The 23,930-nt window shown below is 37.6% G+C and overlaps 1 protein-coding gene across 2 annotated transcripts in view; it reads right to left on the bottom strand.

The window, feature by feature from the left end:
- prkag2b (protein kinase, AMP-activated, gamma 2 non-catalytic subunit b) overlaps positions 1–22,491 on the bottom strand; it is a 28,312-nt gene extending 5,821 nt beyond the window's left edge. The window contains exons 1-11 of one of the 2 annotated variants that reach the window (XM_087810267.1): positions 22,324–22,491; positions 20,803–20,868; positions 17,454–17,706; positions 9,022–9,242; positions 4,954–5,005; positions 3,814–3,920; positions 3,032–3,113; positions 1,291–1,349; positions 1,148–1,193; positions 1,004–1,058; positions 12–138 (exon numbers count right to left, since the gene is read on the bottom strand). In XM_087810267.1, the coding sequence (XP_087666393.1) occupies positions 12–138; positions 1,004–1,058; positions 1,148–1,193; positions 1,291–1,349; positions 3,032–3,113; positions 3,814–3,920; positions 4,954–5,005; positions 9,022–9,242; positions 17,454–17,706; positions 20,803–20,868; positions 22,324–22,407 (1,152 nt within the window). In that variant the 5' untranslated portion in view covers positions 22,408–22,491. Of the gene's footprint in view, positions 1–11; positions 139–1,003; positions 1,059–1,147; positions 1,194–1,290; positions 1,350–3,031; positions 3,114–3,813; positions 3,921–4,953; positions 5,006–9,021; positions 9,243–12,081; positions 12,431–17,453; positions 17,707–20,802; positions 20,869–22,323 lie in introns of those variants that run through there. The other variant, XM_087810268.1, reaches the window with a different exon arrangement.
- Positions 22,492–23,930: the final 1,439 nt, after the last annotated feature.

The following is a 23,930-nucleotide window of genomic DNA, read 5'->3' as shown; positions in this document are numbered from 1 at the left end:
GAAGGACTCACAAAAAGCTGGAGGAACTTGAGGATCCTCTTGTGTGTGAGAATATAAAGTGCATTCCCGGTGACGGGGTCGATAACAGGCAGACGGTGAATTTTGTTTTTGATGAGGGTGTAAACGGCATCAAACAGACTGCAACACAGAACAATGAGATCTGTTAGAGCAGAGAATGAAGGACTTCTACACACTGGAGGGAGAACATGAGGACAGGCTTGAGGAGGATGAGGAGGAACTGACTTTTTTTAAAGGCTGCCAGTGATGCATGAAAACTATCTAAATCTTAAAAAGTTTAATCTTCATATCAGTGCCTCCAGAATATTACATTTTGAAGCTTGAATCTTTTATAATTCAAATGATTTTTTTTAAGCATTCAATTATATTATCGAATAATTGAATTCAATAGTAAAAATACTTTGAAAGATTATGTTTCAATAGTTTAGTTAAATAAACACTTTAAATAACATAATATATATTCATTTTCAAAATGTATACATTTTTTTTTTTTACACATAGTTTTATATCGTAATTGCAAAATAAAATTCAAAACTAAAAATAAATATAGTGTAATACTCTTTTGGTAATTATTGATGGCACCAATACTGTCAAATATTTTTTAAAAGGCTACAAATAAAAGAGAAAGAAAAATAAAAAAATAAATATTGAATTAATTAAAAATAGATCATAAGATATTTAAATATAGAAAATATTTAATTCAATTATTGGATTAAAAACATTGGTTAAAAAAATGTAAACCTTTAACATAAAATTAGTTTAATTCAATTATCAATAAAAAAATATAATGTAAACGTTTAAAAAACAATAATAATAATTAAAAAAGTTAAATTCAATATTCTGATGGAACTGTACCTTCATAAACTGCAAACTAATTTTACTATCAATTTTTAAAGAAACATCATAATATCGATTGAAAAAAAAGAAGAAGAATGAAACAGAAAGAAGTGTTTTGGCGCCCTCTGGAGGCGAGTGGGATGTCTACCTCGCTTCAGGTGAAATATTGACAAGAGGTTTGAATGTTGCTTGAAGGTAAACCTCTGTAAGAGATAAAAACAAAAAAACATCTTAAGTCACTTCAACAAAACAGAGTCTTCTATAAACGTAGAGAATCAACACAAAAGCTAACCCCTCCACGTTTCAAGCTTATGCTCCTCTAACTCGTATATTTGCACCTGAAACACACACGGAGCAGACAAATGAATAAAAATGGGTCAATTAAATTAGGACAGAGAGTAAAACATGCAAACATTACCTTTCTAGTGGACCTACCATCGGTGACTTATAGTATCTGTGCAGGATGATGATGAAGTCGGTGATGGTCAGCATCCCTGTCGACGAGAGTCCAGAGATCAAGATATGAAACCAAGAGCTTCGTCTGCAGGCGTTTGTGTCGACGGCAGGAGGTTCGATCCACGCGTCAGCGAGAGTCGCCGGTTCTTCATTCATTATTCATCACAGGAACACTCGCGATAAAGAACGAAAGTGCAACTAAGTTTGGACGGGAGTTGGAAATAAAACGTTTAACATTTTAAGACCATTATTTTTTTAATTATGCATTTTTAATCAACTTTATTACGTTTAAATAACATGATATATAATTGTAAACTTCATTATTATTCTCTAGTCATTAATTTCAGGGAAAGTTGAGGGTGGGACACAAAAAATATACTACATTTTGAATTACCATCAGGATCTTAAGATCATTTGAAGATTCTCTTGTGCTATAGACTATATTTCAAATGCTAAAAAAGGAGTATTAATAAATGAGGGTTAGTTTATATTGGGTTAAACAAAAAAAAATGTGATGCTTTGCAGGGGTCTGTGCTTTCCAAGTGCTTTTCTCACTTCATTTGAAAATACAGGTATTTTGCAAAAACTGCACTGAAATATATTAAAGTTGACAAAAAAACAACTTTATTTGTCGTCTTTCTTAAAATTCTTTCTGAAAACAGGCCGCGTCACATGTCAACACAAAGACGAGAGTTTGTACTTCGAGTGCAGAATGTGTGATACGCCTTCAAAATTAGCGGAGCTTGACGAACAACACATTAAAAATGAAGCGGAAACAATTCAACTCATGCTTCACTAATCGAAGACGAATGTGGTTTTTTTTTCTCACGCCCTTAAATATGCTTTGAATTAAGCAACATTCTGTTCCTGTTCGTCTTCACCTGCTCGATCGTTCCGATTCCACCGCTTCATTTTTCACTTCCACTTTGTTTTGCTCTCTATGAGTTTTTCAATATCAGAGGAATGTTCATGAAGTCATTGCTGACCAAGACTGCATGACAGTGCAATATTAATTCTGGCAGCTGTGATGTTGTTATTGTGTTTACTCAGGAGCTTGTCAGAGGGTTTTTTTCCTGACTCGAGCGAGTACAATATTTATGGATACTTTAACAGAGAAACCTTTTTCAACAGGAAGATGAATAAATTGATATTCCTTTTATTATTATTTCAACAAATTTAAGTTTTTTCAGCAGAGCATACACATACTTACAGGACTTAAAGTACACATATTTAAAACAATAATAACAAAAACTATAATAATAAAAAACGACTTCTTAATAATGATTATAAGAAATAAAACAAAAAGTACAAAACATTCATTCTTAATATATTAATTACAAAAAACATTGATTATAAACACAATAGCTAATAACACTGGATATATATAAATATATATATATATATATTATATATATTAATGCACACTTACAGAAGTAAATAAAATAAATTAATAACTAATCAGATATGATTATGGATGATTAAAATGAAAGACGATCAGATTAACCTTTTTTTTTAATTCACTGTTATTTTCTTTGAATTAAAATGTGGATACAGCCATGTTATGGGTATTGAAATTAAAAATAAATAAAATAAATTATGAAACCCTTAAGGAAATTGACATTTTAAATGTAAAGATAATCCCGTATCAGCCTCATCTGCAACAACAGGTTTGTGCGGCCAACAAATAACTCAAAATTAACAGAGTTTTAGGTTCACTTACCCACAAAGCACTGCTTCTCTGTGTCCCATAACGGTGCTGCGCGAACGCCATTGGCTACCAGGGCGAAAAAAGCTTTCTTGACCTGCGGATAAAACAATTTTAAAATACAGAAAAATTTCCAACCACAATTTGTATTTTTAATATATATATATTTTTTTTATTTGTTTTTTTGTTCTTAATTTTTCTTGTGTGATGTTCTTGAAGCACTTTTATAAAATAATATAATAATATAAGTAAACAACTTAATTATATTGATAGAATAAGTTGAGAGAAAAATATATACAGTATATATAAAAAACAAGCTGCTTGGCAGATGTCTGAGATCTCAAAGTGCTTTTCTAGTGTCACATGTACACTTGCAGTTACAGTTACGTATAGGAGGAATAAAGTTTAAAATGATCATCAGGAATCTCATGAAAAGGCAAATATTGTCCGGCATGCTTTTCCTTACTAGAAAATAAACAACTTTCTGGCTTCTTAGGTTAAAATTAACGAGAAGGAAATGTCCAGAACATTCACAAGGCTTAAAAAAACCTTCTACTCAAAACAAACGCTGGGAGCAGTTGATGTTTCCCGAGATAAGAGTTACCCATTGTAGTTGGTTTAAGATCTACTCATCGACGACCTTCATCGAGTTACTGGTTAACAGCTTCGTGAGGTTTTCAAAATAAAACGACAGAAGCTGCTCCACGGTAAACTTCAGAGCAAGATAACTTTCTCAATCTTTAGGCAAGAGTAGAAAAACCCTGTAAACACTCAGGAATCCACGCATTATCACTTACTTGGAGTGCTGTGTCGAACACAACCAGCTTGGAGCTCGTAGGGACGATATCATAGCACTTATGGGATTTCATAAAGCGCATGTAAATATCACTCTCAGGTTCAGCAGCTGAAAGAAGCGTCAGGAGACAATTAGGGGCGAAGAGAACTCACAGGGAGTTTCGACGTGGAGATGGGAAACATCTCGTGGACAAACAGCCATTATGGATCAATCTTTCTTTCTGCTGATCTCTCCGGTGGGTCATTATTTTTGGAAAGATGGAAAAAACATTTTCAAGCACCTGAGTCATTATTTCAATCGGTTGCCAAACACTGCTGATAATAATAATAATCACAGGCAAGAGGAAAGTTACTCAGATAATCGTGAATCCAAAAGTCACTTTTATTTCACCATTAGTGGAGTAGATGAGGATCATTCAGGGGCAACAATAGCAGGTGACATTTCTCCCTCTTTTTCCCCCCGCAAACAAACATGGATTAAGCCAATATTGTGTGAGCGGTTTAACACTCACGTCCTTTATTGTTTACTCTTTATAATCCTGTGTTACAGGAGCTATTCAACAAAACAATCCCCATCAAAGGTTGCTTAAGTTCTTTTTTTTTATATAATAATGGCTGCTGTGAAAGCTGTGAGAACGTCCACTGTACTTGTGGCCACTTCAAAAGAAAACAAGCCGGACGATGAGTGGAGGAACTATTTAGAATGTTTGACTTGTTAATTTAAGAGTCGTTTTACTTAATGTATAACACTGTTTAAAAAATTTGATCTACAAATATAAGTAAGTAATTTATATTTATAGAGTGCTTTTCCAGACCAGGGTCACAAAGCGCTTAAACAATAATCAATAAAAAATAAACTTAAAAAGTATACATTAAATAATAACTTAAGGAGGCTTTTTGTTTACATTTTGATCATAAGAAAATATAAAATAGTATTGATAAGATTTTATCAATACTAAGAATGGTTTAATTTGTGATGACAGCAAGATAAGAGCATAAACAGTGGGCAATAAAGAAAAAAGAAAAAAGAATACATTATACAGAATATTTTGGCAAACAAAATACTATTAATACAAGTATATTTAAGTATATCAAGTATACATTTCCTAATTTAAGTGTAAAAATAAGAGCTCGACACTCACCTTCATCATCTAGTTCAAGTTTCTCCAGCATTCCTTCAACTAAACCGCAGAACTAAAAAAAAAAAGAATAAATAGATCAGATGTTTTCGAACCAACAACTTCACCACGGTCCGAAGCGCGCACGCTCTCGTGCACACGCACACACACACCCCTTCGGTCCGGAGCGGAGCGTTCGTCCAGTGTTTGCTGCAATGAGCTCGTTCTTCTGCCATGATCGGCGACAGAGAAGAAGATCCGCGAGAGAAAGTCTTTCATTGAAACTTTCTCGTGGACTGACATCAACACAGCGTGACGATCCTCGAGCAGGAAGCTCCACGCCGCCGAGGCCACGCCCCCCCCACCACCGGAACCTGCCCCGTCTGACCATATAAGGGGCGGGGAGTCCTTGTTGCCTAGCAGCCAGCGCTATAGTCTGGATCGCATCATAGGCGTCGATTTAAAAATAAAAACTACTCTTTGAAGAATCATAAATGAAAGGTAAACGACTATTTAGAGTGTTTAATAGGTTATAAGCTGCAACATATTCTATGTTTATATTTCTATGTTAATCTTTGTATCCTTGTCTTTGTTATTCTTCTTTGATCTATGTTCTTTATCTTATCTTTAGACTTAGATTGTATCATCTTGTTCTTTCCCTTTGTTCTTGTTCTAATTTTATTTTTATTATTTTTATGAATAATTGCTGTATTGCTGTGGCTAATTGGAAAAAAAAACAATTTCAATAAAGTTTTACCTACCTATATTCAACAATAAAACTTTGAAATGTTTGACAACGTTCTCGACATATAATCAACAAACACAAGCTTTAAATTTATACATTAGTTAAGTTGTCATTTAGCGACGTCGGGCCTTTAAATACATATAACTTTGCATCATTGTTCATTAACTATAGCAAAACAATAGAGGAAAAGCAGAACACATCGTTTTGTTAAATACCATCTGGCTCCCCCTGAAGTTAGAAGAATGTAATAGTAAAGTGTCCCGTCATCGGTCTATGGCCCCGCCCCCACACATGTGTATATATGTCTGATCGATTGTTTTAACAATCTTTTTTTCCTTATTCGGCAAGCTTTGAAACACTCTTTAGTGTGGCCAGGATGGAAATGATTGAAACAGCCGCTCCCATCCACTGCCTTAAAAGCTATGGAAAGCTTGAAAATATGGAAAACAACCAACCTACAGATAAATACATACAGTAAATATTATTCCTTATTATTATTTTTTTTTTAAAGAAGAGGTTAGTGTTTTTTGTTAGCCTGTCTGCATAATTTTATACAGAGTTTTCTCTTTTTTTCTAAGAAAATGGAGGAAAAGAGGAAAAGTCGTTCTTGTTCATGCTGGCAGTGTATTGCGCTTGAAGGTTCTGGGAACACTGCTATGATAGCAGAAATACAAATAAGTACTGAATTGTATGGATAGAATAAATTAAAAATATAAATATGCTGCTTGGCAGATGTCTGCACTCCCAGAGTGCTTTTCCGTTGCCACATGTAGACTTCAGTTTTTCATAGAAGGAATTAAGTTCCAAAACATCGTCAGGAATCGAATGCAAATGCAGATATTATCTTGTTTCGCCCCCAACCACCAAAAAATAAATAACTTTCTAGACTCCTAAGTTGATATTTATAAGAAAAAAATGTCCAAAACCAAAAATTTACACCCATGATCTTCCAAAAATAAACCAATAATCAGATATATGAAAATATTATTTTACAAGAGTATCCAGAGCTGCTTTAATTGAATGATATTTATGCTGGTATCAAAAAAAATACACTTAATACCCATAGTTCAATATTTAATGTAGTTTTAAAAGGCGATCCGAGTTGCCATGGCTGCACGTCTTACTTCCTTAATGGTCATTTGTGATGCGTCTGGACAAAAAAAAGTTTTCGGTTTGAGTCACTCCAAGTACGACCTTAGAATGTCCAGTGAAGGTCGGAGATAATGATCGCTTCTTCAAAGTGTCAAACACCACTGAAATACAAATTAAAAAAAAAAAATCAGCTCGGATGACTTTGAGTGACCTTCGCATTGTATTTTAGCGAAATTATAACTTGTGTTTTTCTAAATGTATTGCAAATCCTAGTCATAAATTCAAGCGGCAGGTACTTAACTGGATTGCAAAATGCTCTATATCCATGTATCATACCAACGATAGTGATCATAATGATGTCTTACCTACTAATTATAATGTTTTTATGAACATTCAGATAAACAAAACTCAAGTAAGTTTAAATAATTGTGGTTTGTACAGGTGTATTTAATCCAGGGAAATGATTAAAAGGTACATGATACATGAAGAACATCCATCTAAGTAACATCTCGTTTGTTATTCCTGACCTCAGCGGTGAAAAAGACGTCGGGAGAGAAGCCACCACAGCGATATGAGAACGGCTGCGTACCTGCTCTTGGAAGAGAACCAGTCCCTGATGTCGTCCTGCAATAATGACACAGCACTTCTCTTGCCAAAAGCCACGTCCATAAACCCCCTCCTGCTGCACCACCACACGGCACTCTGGGTATTAAAAACTCCCCTCGTACCAGTAGAAAACAATAACTGAATATTACAATATTACAATAGACAATAGACAATAGACATCGAGTGACCTGATGGACACTCTTAACCATCATGACTCGGCAAGTTTTTGTTTTTTTTAAACGTCCGATTCTTGAGTATCGATTCTTCTGGAGCTACTCGAAGATGTTCCGATAATTATTCATTGAATCGGGTCGAGGGTGTTGTAAAGGAAATCTGTTGCCAACACTCTTGATGACTGCGGCGTGAAAACACTGACCTGGCAGGAGAAGCTCTTCTTCATCGTCTCACAACACCAAAAAAAACAACCATTAAGAGACACACAATGCTACACAATCCAACTGCAGTCGCTCTCGACAACGTGTCTCGCCGACACAACAAGACGGATGAATAACATTCTTCTGCTGACATTTTGTTTGACTTCTTTGACGGCTAATCCCGCAGCTAGCTTAAGGCGTTTAGAAAATGGCTGCTCCTGACTTGAGAAATATGTACCTGATGCGGTCATTGAGAGGACAAACAATTCTTAATGCATCTTGAATAGAGGTGTAAGAATTTATTGATAAACTGAAATATTGAAGAATCTGATTTTCATGATACCATATTTATATTCAACAGTATTGTATGGATTTTTTTTTCTATTAAAATATTTTTTATTTTAACCATCATTAAATTAAATATGTATATATATATATTTTTTAAATTAACATGTAAATATTATTACGTTGTTGCAATTAAACTTCCTGCCACCAGATGGCAGAAGTCATTATGTCCTCTGCAGCTAAAGGGACAATCAAATCCCGCAAGATTCCAGCGATGACTGAGGACGAGAGGATACAGTCGAGTCCAGCAGCTTTGGTATTTTGGTTTCAAAACAAAGGTGCTTCAGGTTTATCATCTGTGTGAAAAGTGTGCTGTGTTTTTATTGGATGTTTTGCTTTTTAAAAATCACATACATTTTTATTATCATAGTTCTTTTATGGTTTATATTTCAATAAAATGTGTGTAATAAAAAATGAAAAAAGTAGACATTTTTATTAATAATTAAGGTTCAAATATTAACAGCGTTTGTTCATTTTTGTGTTGCAATTAAACTCCCGGCCACTAGATGACAGTAGTCTTTTAAGTCCTCTGTAGCTAAATGTAACAATGAAAGATCCCGACAATGACTGAGGACGAGAGGATACAGTGGACTCCAGCACCTTTTAAAGCTGAAGTTTGGACATATTTTGGCTTCAAAACAAATGAAAGCAGTTACGACTTCGTCAAGAGTCATGTGGTCTGTAAATTCTGCAACACCAGAGTCAAGTACTCGACAATACTACAAATATATCCTTACTACAGTAGTGCAGTGTATCGCAATGTACTGTGTATCATGATACGCATCATATCGCCGAAGCCCTGCCAATACAAACCCCTTATCTTGAATTAACTGTATTTCAATCAACACGGACGAAACTTGTATTTACAAACAACTCAGACATTAAAAGCCGATCCCAGAGTCAGAACGAAAGACACACAAAAAGACTTACTTGCTGTGAGGTAGTGTACGACGGGACGGGGCTCGAGGAAGGTATCGGGGGCTTAGCGGAGGGGAGGCCGAGTCGTTGTCCCGTGTCCGACGGCGTGGACACGGATCGCGAGCGGCAAAGTGGATTGAGGCGCTCCGGACTGGGCCCACTCGGCTCCTGGGCGAACAGCGGCTGGCTGCAGGCCTGGGTCGGAGTCAGCGGCGGCGTGGGGAGTCCGGAGGCTACGGGGAAACAAGATGAAAAACCAACGTCAAGAGTGTGAGTGTCAAGTCTAATACCGGCGGAGTGATGGCAGATGGAGGCTTTAGCGTTAGCGGCGGTAGCAGATAGCATCAGTGGCGTCACATGCCAAAACAGAAGAGGAATGCACTCCAGAAACAAAGAGTGCAGGGATTTAGTGGGAACGACAACAGAGCTAGCATGCGCGACACTAAAATTAAAGAGTGAAATTAAAGATTCAAAACAGTCCGCGTCAACTTGAACTCTCATGATATCAAGCCGTGGTTAATAAATCTGAACAGGACGTATGTAGGCCAGTCATCTAACTTTGCCAGCTGTCAGTGGCGCCTCTCGTGGACCCACCAGTGTCAGGTTCTGGGTCACGTGACTCGCTCGCTTCGGTATTGTCATGTCGACACGGGACACGGGTCGGCGTTTCCGCGAACGCATTTCCGAGGCACGCATGATGCAGCTCTAATGTCTCGCGTTACAGTGTTGTGACTCTCAGCTGATTTAAAACATTTTTTTTATTGCATCCAACAGCCATGCGTCGATCACGCCAAGGATCGTCGACGCGGTCCGGCCTCGAAAAAAAAAAACCATTGTTATGAATTCTTGTGAAGTATTTTAAGTTCACACTATCTCTTGACATTTAGCTGGCGTGCGGAAGCCCACTCTGGGGCGGCCCGCTTCAGTGCGAGGCCTTCTTATTTTAGCCGTGCAGTTGTGGCACATTCCGCGCCGAAGGAGATAACGCCGAGGCCTGGGAGCCCTTCGACCACGAGTCCTACCGTCCTCACAGCCCTTTTTTGCACGAGTTAACCGGGAGCAACTATGACTATGACTCGTGAAAATGTAACTCAACTAAACTCAAATTAAGATTGGAATATTGTCCAACTTTTTTTTTTTCTTTCAGAGAAACATTTCTTATACTTTAAGTACTATTTTAACGGTAATTTCTTTCCCCGTTCTAACAAAACAAAAGTGTTGCTTTCAGGTCTGAATAGTACCACTTATTTCAGAATCAAAACCATGGACTCCCCAAGGTTTAAACCTAAAAAGAAAACTATAAAAATATCAATCTCCTGTCAGTGCGGTCGTACAATGGTCTGTGCTGGAAAAAAAACAACTTTCCAGATTTGATTGGACATCGGAAAACTGTTGTTACTATTTGGGCTCCCAATGTTTTAGGATTGAGGGAAAAAGCCCAGTTTTCTAATAGGTACGAGTGTGTAAAAATGTTTTTTTTTTGTCAAGGTATATGCCACGCGATAAGATCCCTTGCCTCTAGCCCCAAGTAGCTGGGATAGAACCCGACCTTTTTGCGACCCCATTAAATTGTATAGAAATGAATGAATTAACATATAAAGTATATTGTTTTAAATTAATCTTTTGCTTCCAACAATACTTATACGAGTACATGATAACATAATGACAAAAGTATGATTTTGTTATTAATTAATGTTGATTAAACGTCCAAAAATGATAAAGATAAAGATGTTACATAGTTAAATACAGAAAATATACACATTAAATAAGTGAAAATCCCTGAATAACACGGATATTTCCACATGTTTATACAAGTGGAAAAGTGTCAATAATCCTATAAGCTACGATGATGACTGCAGATGAAGAGTGATGGAGGGTAAGAGCGTAACTCTTGTGTATGGCGTTTATATTGCGTAATATCTCCATGGCTGCAGAGCGATCACGTCACCGGCTGCACATACGATAAACTGTCGGACCAGTACGTCCACATATGGATGTACATCATCCTGACAACACTCATCTGCTGCCTGGAGGTCAGTCTGGCTCTAAATCAGGAGCCGCCAGGGCCACGATAAGATCTTTGACAAGGCCAGCACTTGGTGATTTTTTTTTTAAACTCACTGACCACAAGCTGTTGGTCATCTTGTGTTTACCTATGAATACATGCAGGTAATACTGCAATACTGAACTTTGATAAATCTGTAGCAGTTTCAGACATTTTCAATATGTACAAGGTCAAGAGAAAAGGATCACCAGGATGACCAGAACATAGCTAACTGAATATGTTATAATATATATATATATATATATATATATATATATATACACACACACACACGTCAAAGTATGTCATAAAAAAGATTTAGGAGGGGAAGAAAATCATAGAATTAAGATTACGTAATATTTATTATAATATTGTGGGGAAATGACAATTTTACTGTAATAAACAATCTAGATTTTGAAGATATATTTTTCATATTAAAGTAAAATTCAATAATTGTTACTTCACAAAAAAAACAAAAACATAACCCGTTCATCAAGTGATAATTTTAAAATATCTGCTATATCTAGACGACCCCAACAATATTATATTATTAAATATAAAGAAAGCATCATTTCTGTAATATATTAGAAAAAAATGTAGAGAATGATATTAATAATAATTGATACAAATAATGTGTGGTATATCTTAGTACAAGAAACTGTACTTACTACAGAAAACATAAGAGAATATTGTTTAAGTTTGTAAAAAATGGTATTAATATAAAGCACATTTTTACCAATAAGGAGAGGAAAATTATATTCATGACACTAAAACCAAACAAAGTGAGTTGGTAGATTTATGTAAAAACAAATGAGATTTGTAAAATATTTTACAACAAAAAAGTTTGTAATAAAAAGATTCTTTATAACAAGGAGAATCAACAAAGTTTGACCAAAACAAAATCTCCTGTAGACGCAGAAGGACAACAAATGACCTTCGTTAATAAACCATTATTATACCAAAGAAATACTGCGGCTGATGTCCGACCCTGCAGACCATGCTAGTCAGGGACCAGGATCACACATTACCAGACAGACATGACGCCTCGGACTGATGCCTCCCTCCCAGCCCATCCTGCTCCTTGCGTTTCTTGCTCCTCCTCAGGCTGCCGAACCTCTTCATGGAGCGCAGACGGTCGTGGGTCCAAAGCTGAATCTGAACCGGATCATCTGCATCACTCCAGACCAACAACGCTTGCTCAAAAAAAAAAGAGTCCAGGTAATATGTAGATTGTAAAGTAAAAAAAAAAAAAAGGATTTGTATCTGAAGAAGAGGTTGAACAGCAACTCTCTGCAACAATTAGTTAAAGTCAGTCCAGGCTATTTTCTGCAGAGCCGTGCGTCAGAAGATCCGAGCGGTGCTTTAAAAGGAGGAATCTGGCGTCGGTGTCTCCTCTCACGGTCGATGCAAAAACTGTAAATTCCCTCCGAGAGCGTTGGATGATGAGTCGCAAACTAAGAGTCGTCTCCCCCCCCCCGCCACCGTTGTTGGGTGTCAGGGCAGTAAATTGTCAGGTGCAGCTGTGGGTGGCGTCTCACCGATATAGCACGCCTGTCCGCAGCCTATAAAAGGAGGCCGGCGTGAGCGGGGGCCCGCTGCGATTGGCCGCAGTCGGACGGAGGACCCGCCCCCTTTTCTGACACTGCTGCAACGGTGAATTCAGCACTACACATCTGCTGTGGTCCGTCTACACACATTCAACAGGATCACACACTACAGACCCCCTGTCCCCCCCACACCCTCCCTACACACACACACATATTAAAGTCAATCTCATCACTGTTTACATTCTGAACCCATCAGCTGCTCGGACGCCATTTGTGCGTCCAGCTGTCTGTTACTCTGACATTTACACAGGAACGCCCCCTACTAAAAAAGAGGTGTAGGCATGAGGGGGGGGGGGGGGGGGAGTTCCCATGTTCTGTCAGCTGATCCATTCAAACACCACCGGACCACTCGTACCCCCCCCCCCCCCCACCTCCTGACAGATGGCGTGTCCAAGACATAAGCTACAACCTGCAACCTCGTGCTGCTCTCAATTAACAGTTACACAAGTGTACCCCCACCCCAGGCTCAGTGACCCCCCCAAACCATCAGTTTCGTGACGACAGGCCCCTCGAATGTCCTGCCAGGGGCCACGATGCACTGAATCATGCTCCAGGTTTATTTCAGTTCCGACTCCTGGTCATCACGGAAAAAAAAGTCTCCGAAGAAGGAGTTTAGATGCTGAAGGTTGTGCGAGAGGTTGTTCTCACTAGATCCAGAATATCTTATTTTATTTTAAAAGCTGGCATCCGATAACAAAATGTTGATACAATATATATACAGTATATCGCAATATCTTTTCACAATACTGTATCGAGTTTCTACAGCAATTTATTGTTTTTTTTTGCTTTCAAATCACATTGTGTTTTTTATCAGTTATTTTATGGTTTATATTTCAATAAAATGTCAGTATATAATATAATATATATAATAATAATATGTAAATATATATATTTTTTTATTTACAATCAACATTAAAATATTCACAGCATCTGTTTGTTTTTGTGCTGCACTTAAACTCCCGGCCACTAGATGACTAGCTGTAGCTAAAGGAAACAATTCAACTTGCAAGATGACTGAGGACGAGAGGATACAGTCGACTATAGCAGCTTTTAAAGTTGATGTTTGGAGATATTTTGGTTTCAAAACAAATGATTGGTCTGTAAATTCAAGTCGAGTCAAGTACTCGGACAATACTACACATATATCCTTGTTCCTAAAGTATCGCAATATATCGTATAGTTGCCCCTGTATCGTAATACGTATTGTATCGCCAGATTCTTGCCAAAACACACTCCTATGGGTCACCATATCAACATGATCAATAATCTACTTTGTTGTGCTGCACTTAAACTCCCGGCCACTAGGTGACAGCTGTAGCTAAAGGAAAAAATTCAACTTGCAAGATGACTGAGGATGAGAGGATACGGGCGACTCCAGCAGCTTTTAAAAGGTGATGTTTGGACATATTTTGGTTTCAAAACAAATGAAAGCAGTTACGACTTTGCCAAATTTTGCAACACCAGAGTCAAGTACTCGACAATACTACAAATATATCCGTGTTCCTAAGGTATCACAATACGTATCACGATACAGGGCAACTATACGATATATTGCATCTCCAGATTCTTGCCAATACACACTCCTATGGGTCACAATATCAACATGAACATTAATCTACTTCGATGTTTGAGACAATCACTTTGTGGGCCAAATAAAATTATTAAGTGGGCCTGATTTGACCCCCGTGGCCATGAGTTTGGCAAACCATATTAGGGCATCATTAAGGCTTTTATCCGATACAGGTTCCAAACTAGTACTTGTGAAACAAACAAAAAAAGCAAAACACACTTTTCTTTTTCAAAATAAAAGGTATATGACAAATTTACTTCAGAGTAAAACAGTTGTTTGTGTTGCTTGCTTTCAGATTTTTTGGGGGGCTAATCCATTTCAAAATCATGTTCTGGTCTAATCTCCCGTCACTACACCCGACCTTCTAGGGACAAAAAGTATAACTGAGAGAAAAAGTCAATTTATTTACTGACAACAAACAGAAGGCTGTAGCAACAGCAGGAGAGGAGGAGTGAAGGAAAAAAAGTCGGTGAGAAGCCGCCGAGCGTTCGCTCACTTCCAGATAAGGCCATGAAAGGGATGCAGATAAAGCAGGAGCCTCTAAGAAGTCGTAGCGAATTGGAAAAATATTTAGACTTTCATTTTGTTTGTGGTGAAGAAAAGGGTAGCAGGAAAACAAAGAACTACCAACTAATTAAAAATCAGTCTATTGGATTTAAACCTGGGTATGATTTTTATGTCATGAAAAAAAAAAATGTTGGTGCATTTTATGAATGTTAATGTCTCAAGTCAAAAATAATGAACTCTGAATATTTTAGGGGGACTGGGAAACCCAAGTCGGGGGCCCCCGTTCGCATTCCTCAGTGTTGTACGGAAAAAAGACGACTTAAAATAGATCAGTGAGCGCTTTCTAAACCGCATTTTATTACCTCTGCCAAGGAGGTAAGACCCTGTACATCTGTTCACTTTGAGACCAACAGAACAAAAACCGAAAAGGAATATAATAAAATGTTATCCGACTGTTTGAGGGTAGCTACATTAGCTTTGTGGTGGGCTAGCAACTTAAGAAAAGCAGAAAAGCTAATGTCATGAGGAAAAATGTAACTATGACAGGAAATTACAACAGGGACTTTTGAACTTATTGTAATTTTTGTATTTAAGTATTTAAATCTAGAATTTATTTATACTACACTCTTAAGTATTTTATTCAATCTTTTCTTTTTCCATTTTTGTGTGTGCTTTGCTTATTGTATTCTTATTTGTATGTTGTTGCTGTCGTTACTAAACATTTCCTCTTGTGGGACTAATAAAGAAATTCTAAATCAAAAAGTAGAGGTGTGACAAAATATTGATAAACTTTGATCTCGCAATGTTTTAGACATTATTACCATCATTTGACCACAAGGTGCTCTACAGATAATGCTTATTTACTTATTTATTTGATGGTTTATCCTTTAATTAAAATTGTGCTGTATAATATATATATATATATTTATTTTAGTTTTTATAATCAACATGCAATTATTCATAGAGTCATAGAGCCACTAGATGGCAGCAGTCATTACGTCCCCCCTGCTTAAAGGAACATCGAAATCCAGCGAGATTCCAAGCAATGACTGAGGACGAGAGGATACAGTCGAATCCAGCAGCTTTTAAAGATGATGTTTGGACATATTCTGGTTAAAAAACAAATGAAAGCTGTTACAACTTCGTCAAGAGTCATGTGGTCTGTAAATTCTGCAACACCAGAGTCAAGTACTCGACAGTACTACGAATATACCCTTGTTACTACATGCAACATTATATGTGATACATATCGTATCACCAGATTCTTGCCAACACACACCCCTATGATGTTACCGAATTATGGGATGAAACACAACTTGCTGCTGCAAACTCACACATAACTTTACAATTAAATAAATGTATTTTGTTGTTCAAAATCTAAACCTGATGATCAAACGTATATTACCTTCAATTCTTTAAGTTAGAGACAATTAAATAAACAGGATTGTGATAAGATCGCAGATGAAATTATTTTGGTTTGTTTGTGATCTAGAGGTAAGAGCTCCTTGGCAGAGGTATGCACCATTACGACGCCTTTCTAGATGCTTTTCAACACAACTTCCTTTTGGGAACCGTTACTTGTAGACAGTTCTGAAAATGTGTCGTAAAAATAATAAATGCATCTTTGTTCCTAAATAAAATAATTATATTTTGGAAAAATACAGTTTACTTTTGGAGTTCATATCTCTGCAAATTAATTAAATATAATACAAAAAAAGCAGGTTAAGTGTATCAACATTTGAGGGACAAGCAGAGGATATTAGGAGGATAGTTGACATGTGGAAAGAGGGAGGAAATATATATAATATAAAATATAAATAAAATATAATCCCATACGCCACCAGACAATGAAATCAAGAGTGTACTTCCAGCGCACCCTTGTGGCGGTTATTTGACACCACCAATTAAAACACAGCTTCATAGTGATCTGGATGATTACATTGTTGCCACGGCGATGGCAAACCACATCATCGAAGCAGCCACAGAGAACCTCCTAACCTCATTGGGTTCGAGCCTCGGCCGCCGCGAGTTTGGCCGAGCGAGGGAAAAACTGAGGAGTCTGCCAAAAACACATGACTCATCGTGCCATGTTGGATTCCACTTCCAGCGCCGACTGTTTCCATGCAAAACAGTGTTTTCGTTATGTAACCATCGAACCGCACGTTTGCAGGGAAGACACGGGAAAAGGTTTCCAGGAACTACTCGTTTGTTCCAAATACACCGAGATATTCGCTTCAACTTTCGCTGATCTTTTAAGATTCAACTTAAGACCTTCATGTCACGATCATTATGTCAGGGATTTAAATAGTAAAAATGAATCAGAAAGAGTTTTTTTTAAACTTGTTTATAGGTTTAATTTGTGAGTAAACTTGCCTGAAATAAAATGTTTTGACGGGTCAAGATTCAAAGGCTAATGTTACCTGAAAGAAATACCACATTTAAAAAAAAACAACACCCTTTAGAAAGTATTAATCATTAGAACAGCAGCTGAAGATGAAGTCACTTATTTTAACACTCAAATGATCAGCAGACATGTGACGGTGTTGCCGTAGGGAAACCACACAATGGTGTGTGTTTGTGAATATCATCAGGCCTTTTTTTTAATAAATATTCCAGCTCTTAAAAGGGTTTATATTCAAGAAAATAGGAATATTAAGTCAATAAATATGTTTTTTCTTGAGCTAAATATGTCATAAAACATTGGAGTCGAACTCACCTCTCCGTGCTTTGGAGAAGATCTTCATGCCGGGGCTGGTGGATCCGGACGAGGAGCGGAAGATCCCGCTGAAGCTGAGGCGCCGGGGCGACCTGGGAGGGGAGCTTTGCAAGGAGGGATAAGGGAAGATGGACTTCGGGGAACCCAGGCTCAACCTGGCCTGAGCCGGGGCGGACCGGGGGCACGGTGGCGGGGAGGCGCCGTCGGGACTCGTCAGAGAACCTCCTCTGGAAGGGCTGCTGGACTGGTGACCCTTCGGATAAGGACACAGTTGAAGGTTTAATTGCTGCGCTAACAGACAGGTTAACCTCGGAGCAGTAAAAAGTTGAGAAAGTGTCATAAAGGACGTACAATAAAAACAAAGGTGTGGGTGTTTTGTCTTTTAAAAAAAAAGAGTTTGCAAATCCAAAAGTTACAACTTTAACTTTTTTTTTTAAAAGTATTAATCCAAATATTAAGCGTCTTTTTTAGGACTCAAAATGAGTCTCAGGCATAATGAATCGAGCCAAGATTACAAAGATTCAACAGGAGGAAACAAACAGAACAAAATTAAAGTTATGGAATTAAGTTACCGTAGAGTAAAAACATGAAAAAGATTATGAAACATTAATCCGAATATTTGTTGAATCATTGCATCCTGGCTAAACTCATAAGACCGTCATTTCTACAGTTAATATTCATAATCTGTGAGTTTTTATTTCAAATTTTAGGAATTAATAAATACTTCTTATTTAGGTCTAAAAGTCTCCCAGAGGTGATCAAACTTTTTTCCAGGAAGAGACACATTTGATCAAATAAAAATTTACAATCAATACCAACAGAAATCTCATTCAGAACTTCAAAATAAAAGCTCCAACTTTTCAACCAGACAGAGACAAAGTGAATGTTTTAAGGTAAGGTAAAACTTTATTTAAGTTTTAAGGTAAAAATTTATTTAAGTTTTACCTTACGACAGAGACAAAATGAATGGTTTAAGGTAAGGTAAAAATTAAATAAAGTTTTACCTTACCTTAAAACATAAATAAAGTTTTACCTTACCTTAAAGCTCCAACTTTTTAACCAGACAGAGACAAAATGAATGTTTTAAGGTAAGGTAAAACTTTATTTAAGTTTTACCTTACGACAGAGACAAAATGAATGTTTTAAAGACACATTTGTTCGTCACATATTGTTGTTATTATTATTGTTGTTGTTTTACACTTAAAAAGCAACACATATGATTATTTAAATGTGAAAACGATCATTTGTTTAATAATCGAGTAAAAGTAAATTGTCTTTGTTTAATTAAAGCTCAAAATTGGATTTAAAAAGCTTCAAAAATTAAAAAATAATATTAATAATAATAATCAAGTCAGATAGAAGCAGAAAATCCATTATCTAAAATAAACTTTTAAAATTGAAACCTTACACACGTCCATGTTGACCAGGGGCAATTCAATTTCCTCAGGGGCCACATTATATACTGAGACTGTTATTCGGGGCCGTCAAGCAAAAAGAAGGAAGAGACAGATTTTAACACTACAGAAAAATAAAAGGATAATTTGAGTGTCGAGGACAAAGTGGCATATTTCATATGTTTCAACATCTAAAATAAAATTCTGACATAAACAAAATTGAAAAATGTTTCATTTTACATCAATTAAAAAAAAAATGGTAGTAAATAAATATTAATAAAGTAATCTACGATCATACACCTTAATACATATAAATACCTTTTCATCTTCTACATTTATCGTGGATTAATCCTCCACAAATACACTTCTCGGTCCAAGAATCAATCAAAGGGGGAAATTCCAACCGTCTCCTCTAATTGTTTGGAATTAACGGATCACTGGAACACACCGACCCGCGGGTCGCCACTATCACGACTGCATTCACTCTTTCCCAATGACTTCCACTTTCAGGGCCGAGCGATGTTTGCTCTGCCTCGTCCACATGCCTTGACAAGCTCTCACAAAATAAACGCCGCAAACAATGAGAGGTTAAACACAAACCGTTTGTTAAGGTGGGACAAGAATAACGACCTCTCAGATGGAAACTGATTTTTTTTCTCAAATCGATTCCACCTCCAACCGATTGTTAGTAATAACACTCGCAGCATGTTTCACAACACCACGAAAACATGCTTCGATTTTCAGACTCCGGGACACAAACGGTTAAAGACTACAGTTGTCGGAACACGCCGAGAGTGGGAGGAGGTTCTCCGGGTCTGCTGCCAGATTGGCTGCATGTTTTCATGTGCGAATGGGGAAGTGTTTGTCTCTTGGTTTTGACTGCAGACACAGGACGATAACAAGCAGACATAATCCACGATTACTTTTGTTTATCGGTGTCGTCGCCCCGAGCATTTCTGTACCGAAGCAAGTGTTTCATGAAGACCGTCTGGTACATTTGAGGTCAACACCTCTTCACAATAAGCTGTTACTTTTTGACCTCATTCTTTTTGACGGCTTCATGGAAAGAGAGGAACGACACTCGTGTCCTTATCACGCACTTTCACAACAAGGACATTTTTTCTGGTCAGACAGTTAATATAATCAGGATTTGTTCGGATGACATTTCTCCGCAGGCGCCCGTGACATTAATCCACTAGATTGTTGCTTCTGATGCATCTCAAGAGTCCTAACAGAAACTTTAGAGACTATTTTTTTAACCCACAAAATTCTATTATTGTTAAATTTAAACTACATTTTCATTTAATCATTTTTGCAAGTTTGAATGTAATCTTATTTGTTCCATGCTTTTGAACCATGTCATTAAACGCACCACACTCATCTGTGTCGAGTGAATTTCCCGAAGGCTATATTTTGTGGTGTTTTTTTAAAATCTAAATAGTGCCTCGACTCGTCTTTTAACAAAATAAACACGACTTTTAGTCTTGTTTTTAATCATCGCCGCCGTCTTTCATGTCGTGTCTAGTTCTCACATAATGCTTCAGATATTTAGTCAACAATATTAAGGTGAAAACAGAATATTGGAGGGAGAATAAATGAAAAAACATGGCAACTGTTCGGTCACAGCACAAGGCCGTTAACCCCCGGTCTGGTTCTGCTCAAGGCTTCTGCCTTTTACATGGATGTTTTTTCTCGTCAGTGTTGCTCATTTTGATATCTAGGGATCTGCTTTTTCCTTCTCTTATATACTGTTATATAAACTATACCTCTGTTACGATTTGACACTGTAAATAAAGTTGAATTGAATCGTCTCTGACCAAGGATCATAAGCAAACTGATCACAGTAAATTTACCAAATGGCTTTTAAAACAGTTAAGTTTGCCAGTTTTTTCTAGATAAAAGGTTAAACCTGTGTAATTTCATACAATAGTAAGGAAACAACAGGCTATATTTACCCTCTGAGCGCCACTTTTGTTGGAGCCAACGATGTCCACAGGGGAGGAAGTGAATGCACCAAAATCCTGCACGAGAGAAAAAGCGAAATGAATTTCCAGGAATCACAGCAGAGCAAAGAGAATGGCGTGTAGTAACAGGCGGCTGGCTTCTTTGGCAAGTGCATGCTAGATTTTTAAAAAAGTGGCTTTAAAAATGGACTCCACACAGATGTTGCCGTCGTTCGTCACCGCGAGTGAAAGTTTAAAAACCAGCGACTCCACCTGCTCCAGAATGTAAGCACGCCACTCAAGAAGAGGACAAACATGTTTCGCCACAGTCGCAAGAAGAAGATGCAGCGACACATAACCCGATCCTTTCCCCATACCGGTGTCTAAGTTCGACATTCCTCTCCGGACACAAGGTTCCGAGCGGGAATGTGAAGATGGAAAAATGACAGAAAAAAACAACAAACTCCAGGCGTCTTTGAGGCTTTGATGACTAATTGTTATTGCGAAAGTCAAGCTCTTGCTCCATACTAATAAATAAAACTGTTATCAACAAAACACGCTTGTGTTATCTCCGTTTTTTTTCAAGTTTTCTGAACTATGACTTTAGAAAGAGAGACGTACGAACATAAGCGAGCGAAGCCACAAATAATGAGTAATGACATGAATATTTTGGCTTACATTTATGGGATTAAAAAGGTATTAAATGTGGTATTTGTTTATTATTCTTAGCAGTTGTGGCAACACCCTTTTACTAGAAAATGAAAAGGGCACGGTGATAAGTTTGTTTAAAAATCAAATAAAGCTATTTTATTTATTGTGAGAAGACTATTTTGTATTATTTATGACACAGCTTTACTTTAACATATGTTCAAAGGAAGGAATTATACAAATTATTTACGTGATAAATTGCTACAAAATAGAATAGTGCAATACCTTTATAGGTTTAAAGCGTGTTTTCAATAGTATTTTTAAGTGTTTTTCTTAAAAAATACAATGAAATATTTAGTATATTGTTTATATTTTAATGCCAACTGTTTTTTTTTACACAATAAAAAGAGCAAAACATAGAATAAATGGTTCTAAATGGCTTTTAAATCAAACACATAAATCAACAGGTAGTCCAAACGTATCTATATTGTCCTCCTTATCTCTCACTTGACCCTTGAACTTGAAAACATGGTTTTCACGTCGACTGAGCTGAAAACAAACAGTATTGTTGGAGGAAATCAACGGTTTTCGCTTCACTTTAAATGCTAACATGCTGTTTATATTTTTTTTAAATAGAAATTCTAGTTTTTCAAATAGAAAACGCGTCATTTTACGTCATATTTGACATGTTTAGAACCGTAAAAATAAGGATTATTTTTTAAATATTCGACGACAACCGCGGCTAATGTGAAACAATTAGCTTTGATGAAGTAGCTTCTGACAGCTCAACTTCCGGTCTCGTATTTTTTTTAAATAAAATAAATAAATATAAAAAAGTCGTCATAAGTGCGACGTTATTTATTTATTTTTTACTCCACAACTCACTGGCATGTAAATCCGCAGACTTCGCCTCCTCTTGGGCATTTTCTTGGAGCCGTCTTTGCCGGACTCCATCACGGTGCTTCCCATCCTCGTCGCCGGGGAGAATTGACCTGTGACGGCCGCCGTAGGTCCTCTCGTGCAGCCCACTACTCTCTGGTCTGGACCTGCTGGGACTCGGCAGCGAGGCAGACACACCAGGAAGTGGGCTCGGTCCGGGGGAAAAAGGAGGCAGGGCAGACTTCCACCAATGAGATCCGGCTCAGGATTGTTTACAGGTGCTGCTGCTGTGGCTCGCTATGATAAAAATCTAAAAACACATTCTTAAACAAACACTTTTTAAATACACATTATTACATATAAATACAAGTACTTTTGAATTTATAAAACATTTCTTGTAGATTTGATTGAATCAGTTTCCCTCACTTGGCAGGAACCGTGATTCTTCTGGGTTTATATAAACACTGGTGTGTGTTATTGTTGCCACAGGATGCCACAGTAGAACTAGTTAGACCTGTAGCTGCACTGGCACCCATGGACGTGTCGCTTGTTCCTGGAATCTTGACCCTGCGCCTCGATCGTTGCACTCGGATGGTGCCTCTGATCCCCAAGATATTTACTATACACCTCTCAAAGTGCCCCAGAATTGTGGCATCTTTGCTGACACCTATGATCATTCCCATGATTCCTGGCAACTTTATAGGCTTCTCTGGAGGGGCCGATGATTCGTGGCACATTTACTGGCACCTTTTGAGATGTGCCTGAATTGTGGCATCTTTGCTGAGACCTATGGTCCTGCCGATGATCCCTGGTATTTTTAATGGCATCTCTGGACGGAGCTCTGATTCCTGGCATCTTTACTGTTATCCCAGGAGGTGCCGCTAATTCCCGTATATTTACTGGCACATCTCGAAGTGCCTCTGAATTGTGGCATCTTTGCTGAGACCTATGGTCGATGATTTCTGGCATCTTGGGAGGTACCTCGGATTCCTGGTATTTTTACTGTAATATTGATGATTCCTGGCATATCTACTGGCACTTCATGAGGTGGCCATGAATCGTGGCAATCTTTACTCAGATCTAAGGTTACTCTCAAATTCCTGGCAACTTAACTGGCATCTCTGGAGGTGCCCTCAATTGTGGCATCTTTACAATAACACTAGGTTGGTGCCTCTGATTCCCGGTATCTTTACAGTAATCCCGGGAGGTGCCGCTAATTTCCCGTATATTTACTGACACCTCTCGAGGAGCTCTTGAAATGTGGCATCTTTACTGACACCTACAGTATGATCGTTCCCATGATTCCTGGAATCTATAGAGGTCCTGATGATTCGTGGAATATTTACGGGCAGCTTTTGAGATGCCCCTGAATTGTGGAATCTTTGCTGAACATATGGTCGTGCCCATGATTCCCGGCATCTCTGGAGGTACCTCTGATTCCCGGCATTTTTACTGTAATATTGGGAGGTGCAGCCGATTCCTGGCATATCTACTGGCACTTCATGAGGTGGCCCTGAATCGTAGCATCTTTCCTCAGACCTATGGTTACTCTAAAATTCTTGACAACTTTACTGGCATCTCTGGAGGAGCCCCTGAATTGTGGCATCTTTGCT

This window comes from Callionymus lyra, chromosome 16 (assembly GCF_982586985.1).
Source record: "Callionymus lyra chromosome 16, fCalLyr1.hap1.1, whole genome shotgun sequence".
In the NCBI taxonomy this organism is placed as follows: domain Eukaryota; kingdom Metazoa; phylum Chordata; class Actinopteri; order Syngnathiformes; family Callionymidae; genus Callionymus; species Callionymus lyra.
Note: the sequence above shows the minus strand (reverse complement) of the source record. Positions and strands in the feature narration are given on the sequence as shown.